This window comes from Colobus angolensis, unplaced genomic scaffold (genome assembly GCF_000951035.1).
Source record: "Colobus angolensis palliatus isolate OR3802 unplaced genomic scaffold, Cang.pa_1.0 Scaffold7, whole genome shotgun sequence".
Classification (NCBI taxonomy): domain Eukaryota; kingdom Metazoa; phylum Chordata; class Mammalia; order Primates; family Cercopithecidae; genus Colobus; species Colobus angolensis.
In genome coordinates this window covers 20266487-20277058 of record NW_012120709.1, presented here as the reverse complement: position 1 = coordinate 20277058, position 10572 = coordinate 20266487, and the positions used below count along the sequence as shown (strand labels likewise).

Below are 10572 nucleotides of genomic sequence, written 5' to 3'. Positions count from 1 at the left end.
TTTTTGAGACAGAGTCTCACTCTGTGTCACTCAGGCTGGAGCACAGTGGCATGATCTTGGCTCACTGCAGTCTCAACCTCCCAGGCTCAAGCAATCCTCCTGCCTCAGCCTCCTAAGGAGCTGGGACTACAGGAGTGTGCCATCATGCCTAGCTAATTTTTTTCATTTTTTGTGGAGACAGGGTTTTGTCATGTTGCCCAGGCTGGTCTTGAACTCCTTGGCCTCAAGCCATCCACCCACCTTGGCCTCCCCAAGTACTGGGATTACAGGCATGAGTCACCATGCCCAGCTGAGAATTATGATGTCATAAAATTGAAGATAAGTTTCTTAAAGAAAAAATTTTCCTGGGATTTAATGTAAGTATTCTATTAAAATGCAGCAAACCTGGGAAGAATTAAAGTTGTAAAATGATGACTTAAAAGTTGCCAGGTGCAGTGACTCATGCCTGTAATCCCAGCACTTTGGGAGGCTGAGGCAGGCAGATCATGAGGTCAGGAGATCGAGACTATCCTGGCTCACACGGTGAAACCCCCGTCTCTACTAAAAATACAAAAAAATTAGCTGGGTGTGGTGGGAGGCGCCTGTAGTCCCAGCTCCTCAGGAGGCTGAGGCCGGAGAATGGCATGAACCCAGGAGACAGAGATTGCAGTGAGCCGAGATAGCACCACCACATTCCAGCCTGAGCGACAGAAGGGGACTCTGTCTCAAAAAAAAAAGTCATGAAATTTGAAAGATCAGAGTTTACATAAGCTGATAATGGGAGAAATGAAGGCGAGGAGATAGATCTGAAGGGATAAAACAGTTCTTAAGGTTCTTCTACATTTATACATTTGAGATCCTTTTATTTTTAATTTTTTTAAATTAAAAAACAGAGACAGGGTCTCACTGTGTTGCCTAGGCCAGCCTCCTGACCTCAAGTGATCCTCCTGCTTCAGGCTCTGAAAGTGTTGGGATTACAGGCATGAGATGCTGTGCCCAGCCAAGATCCTTTTAAATGAAAGCTGTGACTCTGCGTAGTTAGCAGATTTGAATTTTCTTTCTTCTTTAAATTAGTGAAGATGAAGTGCCTTTGCTGTCTACCCTCTAACATGTAGTTGACTTTGAGTTGCATTGTGCTTTATTTTCCACTTTCATTTTATAATTTTTTTAAATATAGAAATAGATGGTGTTCTTTCTCTAAATTTTGTACCTGTTTCTTTATTTCACTTTATTTAGAGAAGAAAAATGTGACATGACCCTCTTCCCTTCTAAAATGGAATCCCAGAATTGTGGGGTTACCTGTATCAGCAGGTCAGGTTGATTATCATACCATTTAGACTCTCTACTTTAGTGAACTCTAAAGTTCATTAAACTAAATCTCTTTACTGAGTCTGACGTAATGTTCTAGTAATGGCAGAGTATTTGGTATTTATTATTTACTCACTCTAAAGAAATCTTCAGTAATTTATGCCTGGCCCATGCCATTGAATCAGTATATGACTAATAGGGTACTTTGGACCCTGCAGAGGAAAGATTTGTCACTTTCTTAAACTCTGGCCTTTATCAACACCTACTTCCTATTTTTGGCTTGCTTTCTTTCATTTCTTGATTGTAAAGTAGTTAATCTAAAGGGCAGCAAAGAAAAAAAACCTTGGGTACTAGTTCACTAAAATTATCTTCAGATTTGGGTACTAGCAATACATTTCTTTTCCTTTAAGAAACAATTAATTTTTATGACCAAAGCTGGCCAGGCATGGTGCTCACACCTATAATACCAGCACTTTGGGAGGCCAAGGCAGGTGGATTACTTGAGGTCAGGAGTTTGAAACCAGCTTGGCCAATATGGTGAGACCCTCTCTCTACTAAAAATACAAAAATTAGGTGGATGAGGTGACAGGCGCCTGTAATTCCAGCTACTTAGGAGGCTGAGGCAGAAGAATTGCTTGAACCTGGGAGGCAGAGGTTGCAGTGAGCTGAGATTGTACCACTGTACTCCCACGTGGGCCACAGAGCGAGACTCCATCTCAAAAATAAATTAAAAAGCCCAGCATGGTGGCTCACGCCTGTAATCCTGGCACTTTGGGAGTCCGAGGCAGACGGATCACGAGGTCAGGAGATCAAGACCATCCTACCTAACACAGTGAATCCTTGTCTCTACTAAATATACAAAAACTAGCCGGGCGTGGTGGCGGGCGCTTGTAGTCCCAGCTACTCAGGAGGCTGAGGCAGGAGAATCGCATGAACCCGGGAGGCGGAGCTTGCATTGAGCCGAGATCGTGCCACTGTACTCCAGCCTGGGCGACAGAGGGAGACTCTGTCTCAAAATGAAAACAAAAAATAAATAAATGATCAAAGCCTAAATGTAATATGACTTCATGAGAAAGTGTAACTGGCATGACTTTGAATGGGACCCCATTCGAAATGTTTCCTGCCAGATATACAACTTCAGATTGTTGGCAATTTTTACTTTTGTAGTTAGGGAATATTTACCCTATAGATTGAGGACCCTGTTAAATATTGTATAACCTCTAGGAATAAGCCTTTCCATTGACTCCGTGTGCTAAACAGATCTTTTGTCAGCGACTCTTAAAATACAAAACAGACTCAGGCAGTAGAGTACCAATGTCTTTGCCTCTTAGGTATGTGAAATATGGCTCAGGCCCAACTCGGTTCCCGCTCCCGGACATGCTGAAATATGTTATTGAATTTGCTAGTACAAAACCTGCCTCAGAAAGCTGTCCACCTGAAAGTGACACACACATGACATTACCACTTTCTTCAGTGCACTGCCCGGTTTCTGACCAGACATCCAAGGAAAGGTAATGAAAACAATTTTTTTTAATGGTATGTATTGTTTTTTCTGGTATAATTTAAACTATGCACCATCTTTATACCTGATTCACACTTACCTATAAGAGCACAGGAGCTGTGACCTCTTTGTCTTAAAGGGAAGGGTTTTGCTGACTGTCACTTGGGTGGGAGTGGGCCCACCAGTGCATTTGTCTTATCCGTAGGATGGTTGGGTTATTTCAGAGGCTTCTCAAACTGTTCAGGATAGTGTTCAGGCTCTACTCAGTGATGCTTTGTTTTAAACTGCAAGCTAGCTGCCATTAAAGGCCTTTCTCAAAGGAAACTTCAAGCCCTGCTCTTCCAAAACATCTCATGCTCCCATACTTGAAATATGCATGACTAAGAAACATCAAGGAAACGGAGGCTTATTCCTGAATAGAAAATTAATATTTGAAAAAGAACTGGATGGAAATAAGAGGACAGCCTAGAGGGGCTTCTCTAGTAAAGACAGAGGGAGGCAAAGTCACAGGAGCCCTCTGATTTTATTCCATCCAGCCATGCGCAACAATCTTTATTGCCTTGCGGAGCTATGAAACGTAGCTGGGACATTTGATATGTGTTACCTGACTAATAAAAACACTAATACTCAATAAAAAGTTAGACTTTTTTGTCAAAAAATCTTAACTATTCTCCCCAACAATCCTCCCCTCCCCCACGTATTAATATTTATTCATCCATGTATGCATAGAAATGCTTATTTGGATAGAACATGCCAAATGTCAAGAATGATTATCTCTAAGGAGTGACATGAGTCTGGGGATAGGGGTGGGGCTGCTCTTTCACTTTTCACTTTTTAAAAAAATAGAATCTTTTTATGTACATTATGAAATGTAAATAGTTTTAATTTTTAAAAAGTGGTTTGGCAGGCTATTTAATCAACTAAAATAATAGTGCTTGGTATTAGATTTAAAAATTACAGGGAGGTGTTATGTGTATAATCTCCTCTGAAACTGAGATATCTATTCTCTTGTTGGGCGTATTTTTCCATAAATATGGACCTTAGGAAAAAGAGATTTCCTCCATTATTTTGTGCATGTGAGAGAGTGAGGAGGAAGTGAGGGATTTTTGTTTTTGTTTTTTTTGAGATGGAGTCTCACTCCATCGCCAGGCTGGAGTGCAGTGGCGTGATCTCAGCTCACTGCAACCTCCGCCTTCTGGGTTCAAGCGATTCTCCTGTCTCAGCCTCCTGAGTAGCTGGGACTACAGGTCCGCTGATTTTTGTATTTTTAGTAGAGACGGGATTTCACCATGTTGGCCAGGATGGTCTTGATCTCTTGACCTTGTGATCCAGCCGCCTCAGCCTCCCAAAGTGCTGGGATTACAGGCGTGAGCCACCATGCCGGCAGGAGTGAGAGTTTTTTTAAAAGTAAAAAAAGTAAAGGAAGTTTATATTCTTGAGCTTTGGTGTAAAAGAGAAACCTAACTACAGTTAGAAACTTGTTTTATATTCCTGCTGGTTTGTCAACCTGCAGTTTTACTCTGACAATAGGTTAATAGAGAAATTAGCATTTACTTTGTATGCTTTATTCTCTGTTAGTTTACAATAAAGACATAAAGAATTTAACATTTCTATTTTGTAGTTGAGATATTATTTACCTGAGGCTAAGTACTCTTTTCCTTGGGTATTTAGCTAAAGTAGGAGAGCTCGGATTGTTTGACTTGAAGCCCTTCTCTCAGAACTCCCCAAGATGTCACCTAGTGTGTATTCCTGTGAGTTGTATATTCAGCTGATGCTTCCTTTTTCTTGCTTCTGTGTATTTTGTTCCTGGATGGATAGTGTCACTTTAGTTGGCTTCATCTTGTAAACTCTGTAGTTGATTCTTTGATTCTTGCAGGCCTAGTCTTCTATTTTCCTTCTCTTCCCATCCTCATGAGAAGGAATAATCAGTGGTCAGAGAACATGAGCTAAAGACTCTGGCCGAACTGGCTTTGGATTCCTTTTCATTACCTTGTACCTTGGTGAACTTGGGCATGTTGCTTAATTTCTTTAAACCTTAGGCTTGCAGTTGGTAAAATAGAGATAGAATAGTATCTGCCTCACAGGCCAGTTGTGGTACATGAGATGATGTATTTAGAGAAAAAGCTTGGCTCCGTACCTTTACAGAGTTACTGCTCACTGAATACCTGTACTTTTTCATATAGCATCTTGCTTTCCAAAGTACATAATTTAGGCCAAGGTATCTTTTGGAAATTATCATCTGAGCGTGATTTTTGTCTCCCTCAGTACAAGTACAGAAAACTCTTCTCTGGATGTTGAAAGTACGTTTTCTTCTCCTGAAGATTCTCTACACAAGTCTAAACCACTGACATCTTCTCGGTCTTCCATGGAAATGCCTGCACAGCCAGCCCCACGAACAGTCACAGATGAGGAGATAAACTTTGTTAAGACCTGTCTTCAGAGGTGGAGGAGTGAGATTGAACAAGATATACAAGGTTGGCTCTTTTAAAACTTGTCAGTTACTCTTTGCCTTTTCTGTTTTTTGACTGTTTGGAGGTTAAGCACCTTGGTACACTTCCTGACATTACTGTACATGCTACAGAATTCCCTCCCACCCCGCCTCAGATGGAGTCTCGCTCTGTCACCCAGGCTGGAGTGCAGTGGTGCAATCTCAGCTCTCTGCAACCTCCGCCTCCTGAGTTCAGGCGATTTTCATGCCTCAGCCTCCCAAGTAGCTGGGATTATAGGCATGTACCTCCACTGGCTAATGTTTTTTTTTTTTTTCTTTAGTAGAGACGGGGTTGCACCATGTTGGTCAGGCTGGTCTTAAACTACTGACCTAAACTGATCTGCCCGCCTTGGCTTCCCAAATTGCTGGAACTACAGGTGTGAGCCACCACACCTGGCCCATGCTTTTGAATTTTGACATGGTAATTGTGACTTCTTTTGCACTTTTAGTGCCCTGTAAGCTTGGCTCACACACCCCTATTATACAGATGTGGAAGGATCTCCCCCTCAAAATTTCTGGGAAATGATCAACTTTGCTGAGATTTTTCTGCATCTGCTGATTTCTATCTCTGTGGTAGTTTATCTGAACTCTAGCTTAAGTTGACCCAGATTTAGCATTTAGCTTTTCTGGACTTCTACTCTTCAGTCTTTTCTATATGAAGCATGCTTTTACTGAAGGTTAATGAGGCAGAGTATTTGAGCAGTATGCACAATGTAAAATTGGATTATTCAGCATTGTATTCTTAAAAAGCCCTTTGACCTCATTGCCCATATTGCTCAGACTAGCCCCCTTCCTTTCTCCTTTTGTCTAGGGAACAAAAAGATGATGGAAATTCCAGATTCTTCCCAGATTCCTATTCAGAGAAATTTAACCTTACCTTTTGTTCTGCTTTCTCATTTCAGATCCTGTCTGAGACATACATTTTACAGCCAAGTGACCCATTAAAATCTTTTCCTAAACAGCTTACTCTTTTAGAAATTGTGGTGCCAATTATAAAATACAATTTTTTAAAACCTTAATATGATTATATTGAACTAAAAGCCTTAATAACCTAAAGTTAGGTTTAAAGTTAGCTGCTTCAAAACTGTATACTGTTTTGTGGTTCCTAGAGGGAAGCTGAAATCATTAGGACATAAACATAATCTAAAGTTAGGCTTAAAGTTAGCTGCTTTAAAACTGTTTACTGCTTCGTGGTTCCTAGAGGGAAGCTGAAATCATTAGGACCCTAGCAATATTCTTTGCTTAGTTGAAGTAGTCTGTGTGACATAGAATGAGATCATTTTAATGAAGCTTTTTTCTTTTTCCAAACAGATTTAAAGAATTGTATTGCAAGTACTACTCAGACTATTGAACAGATGTACTGCGATCCTCTCCTTCGTCAGGTAGAATGAAAATTGATGGGAAAGTAGTCAAGGCATGTGCTAATGGTAGATACAAAAATAAAATTTGATAGTTTTCTTTTAAACCCAATGGGAATTCCCCTAAGATATAAGAATAAACTTAAGATAGAAATTGATGTTGTTCTGTTTCTTTATTTTAGGCTAAAGAAAGCAATATACCTTTTATCAACAACAGGACCTAACACATACTTGTTTGAATTCTGCCCGTGGAATTTTTTCATATTTTAGAAAGGTTTGCTGTCAGATACTAATAAAAATTACTCACAAAATGGTACTTTTAAGTAGTGCAGTGGGAAAAACTGAACTAGAGAACAGTTATCCTTTCTTTACGAAAGTTCCATGATTCTTCAAGATCTTTCATTTAACAACATGCTTTCAAGCTTTATTTCTATAATAATAAATTCCAAAAGAGAGGACAGAACTTCTTACTATCCACAGAAATTTTTGTTAGAATAAATTCTGAGAATGGAGGGGAAGAGAGCCTCCAGGAGTGTCTCTGAACCTATTCTAGTTAGGGGCATGGACTTTCAGTGTCTTCTGTGTGAATGAATGGAATGGGCAGAATGACTGTAGGAGGAGAACCCTGTTTCTAGAATGGCATTGAGGCACAGTCCCATTGCTTAACAGGAGTGCACCATGTAAAACTCAGGTTTCACCATTTTTTCTTTTGAGTTAATTCAAAAATCTTCACCAGTAATTAAAATAGGTCAAAGTAAGTGTAAATTTAATTTGATTCTGTGACGACTTTCATCTCTTTTACCAGTATTTAGTTAGCATTTAAGCATTGCTTTATTTTCTCCATATTGGAAATATACAAATGTGCTTTTCAAATTTTGTAACAAATAAGTATGTCATTAAAAGGATCTTCACTCCAGATACTATCGATCAGTGATCACTTAACTCTGAGAAGCATGTGGCTGAGTTAAATATGTTAACTTAAATTTTGGTGCCAAGTAAAATAGGCTTGGAACAAAATAGCTGCTAACTGTTTTAGGTCCCAAATATGCTAAGCATTTTCAGTGTGAGTGGTCAAGGTGATTCTATTTTTAGATAAACAGGGTTTTGAATTAGAAGGATGCATATGTTTAGGTTATATTTGGTTTTAGATCTGAGGAGTTTAGAGTTGAAAGAGTCTTCAGAGAGGTCATATAGTTCAACGATCTGGTTTTCAAGATTTGGGAACTGAGACATAATTGATCAATTCCAAGGCTGTGTTTTTGTTGACTTCACCTTGAATCCACAAGATGTTTTAATATGAACTCCACATTAATCACATCATAAGTAGTTATTTCTTAATAACCTAAACTTTATCAGATTACTTTGCTTCACCTGACTGGAGAATGTACATTCTGACTTACAGGTGCCTTATCGCTTGCATGCAGTTCTTGTTCATGAAGGACAAGCAAATGCTGGACACTATTGGGCCTATATCTATAATCAACCCCGACAGAGCTGGCTCAAGTACAATGACATCTCTGTTACTGAATCTTCCTGGGAAGAAGTTGAAAGAGATTCCTATGGGGGCCTGAGAAATGTTAGTGCTTACTGTCTGATGTACATTAATGACAAACTACCCTACTTCAATGCAGGTAAAAATATCTTGGCAGAATCTATAGATTGGGGAAAATCTGTACTGCTCAGGGAGAAGAACAGTTTTGTACTGCTTTTTAAAAAATTTACAACTTACTATTATATAGTAATACATTTTAAAAATATAGACAATATAAAAGGGAATGAAAAGGAAAAACAAGTTTGCTTTACTACTTCTTTCCTTGACCACAGGTCCCACTCCCCAGCAAGTATACAATGTTAGGTTTCTTATATAGTCTTCAAGACACATTGTATACATATGCTAGATTCTATTTATCTGTGTCTGCCCCTCCCCGCTTTCCCCAAAGGGATTATTTTTCCATTCAACTCTGAACCTTTTTCATTAATTGAGTATTTAGCAATCTCTATATTTTTAGAAAAAGGATCTACTCATTCTGTTTAACAACTATGTAATAATTCATTGTGTGGAATATACATATTTTTAGAATTTACTCAACTTTACTCCCGTAGATAGACTTTAATTCTCTAGTTGTTGTTGTGTTTTTAGTGAAATTTTTTTTTTTCTTGCTCCATCTTATGGTGCTGATAGTACATATATTTTTGCACCCTTTGGAGAATAACTAAATTTTTTCTTTCTTTTTTTGAGACAGAGTCTTGCTCTGTTGCCCAGCCTGGAGTGCAGTGGCACAGTCTCGGCTCACTGCAGCCTCTGCCTGCCGGGTTCAAGTGGTTCTCCTGCCTCAGTCTCACAAGTAGCTGGAATTACAGGTGCCCACCACCGCGCCCAGCTAATTTTTGTATTTTTAGTAGAAATGTTATTTCACCAGCTTGGCACTCCTGACCTCAGGTGATCCACCCGCTTCAGCCTCTCAAAATGCTGGGGTTAGAGTTGTGGGCCACTGAGCCTGGCCCAGAGTAACTAAATTTTACAGGTGTATTTGCCTGAATAGTGTAACAATTTTCATAGTACTACTGCTCATGCAAAGAGCAATAATAATTATCATTTATATTGGTACTTTACTCCTTAAAGCATGCTTTCAAACTTTTATTTCTCTAAGAACTTACAACTGTAAAAAGGAGGGAAGGAGTTAGAAAATGTTGTCATCTTCATTTTCCAGCTGGATAACAGGGTTCCAAGAGGTTCTAAAGTTGACTAATGACATAGTCAGTAAATAAATGGCAGTCCCAAGATTCAAATACAATTCTCCAAATTCTGTGGTGTTTTCAATTTACATTATTCTTTCTTTCACATCCTTTATGAGAGGTCTTACGATGAACATTTTACAGGTGAGATAATAGAAAGCCTTTGTTTTTAGTATTCAGACTTTACTGTGTTGCATAAGTAAGGAAACATCGCCCTGGCATGGTGACTCACGCCATTACTTATACAGGTAAAGAATAAAAGTGTTGGCTGGGTATAGTGGCTCACGCCTGTAATTCCAGCCCTTTGGGAGGCTGAGGCAGGCAGATCCCTTGAGGCCAGGAGTTGAAGACCAACCTGGCCAACATGGTAAAACCCTGTGTCTACTAAAAATACAAAAATTAGCCGGGCGTGGTCGTGTGCACCTGTAATTCTAGCTACCAGGGAGGCTGAGGCAGGAGAATCCCTTGAACCTGGGAGGCAAAGGTTGCAGTGAGCTGAGATCATGCCACTGCACCCAGCTTGGGCAACAGAGTGAGACTCTGTCTCAAAAAAACAAACACGTAAGATGTTCTGTCCAGGTAGCACATTATCTTTCTGATTTGCTAGTGTGGTTAAGGATTAGGGAATGGAGAGAATGATCATTGAACAGTAAGTGATTGTCACAATTGTGTATTTATGCTGTGAAGGAATGAATAGCTGCTTGAATATACTAGCTGTTGGTGGTATATAGGAGCCTTGTTATTGCATGCATGGTTTATTTTTATATTATAGAAACAAACAAGTGGAAACTGTCATTTGCCTAGTGAAAAGGCTGACTAAGGCAACCAGTATGTGAATGTGTTAATCTGCTATAGGCTTTTTAAAAATTATTATTGTTTTGGTCACAGGGTTAGAAAGTGAAATTTAATATGTCATTGATATCCTTGCCATTAAAGCCAGGTATTATTGACCATTTCACCATTGTATCAAATTGCTTTCTCATAGTACTTAATTGTGTGAAAGTTAATGGTATAAATGTCTTGAAATTCATCTCTAACCTTTTTGAAATGGACATTCTTATCAACCAAATGCAGTGGTTAAATTGATAAAACTGTTTAGCTTGAAATTTTTATTGACTCTAATGATTTTCTGAATTTCCCTGAAATGATTGGTATATCCAATGATTGACAGTGACCAGTTTCCAAATCTTTTTTTTTTTTTT

At 39.2% G+C, this 10572-nt stretch overlaps 1 protein-coding gene across 1 annotated transcript in view; it reads left to right on the top strand.

Moving 5' to 3' along the window:
* The window catches only part of USP28 (ubiquitin specific peptidase 28), an 82414-nt gene that overhangs the window by 58900 nt on the left and 12942 nt on the right, over nucleotides 1-10572 (top strand). Inside the window, exons 13-16 of the mRNA XM_011926775.1 lie at nucleotides 2619-2798; nucleotides 5054-5262; nucleotides 6588-6658; nucleotides 8037-8265. Coding sequence (XP_011782165.1) covers nucleotides 2619-2798; nucleotides 5054-5262; nucleotides 6588-6658; nucleotides 8037-8265 — 689 coding nt within the window. The remainder of the gene's footprint in view (nucleotides 1-2618; nucleotides 2799-5053; nucleotides 5263-6587; nucleotides 6659-8036; nucleotides 8266-10572) is intronic.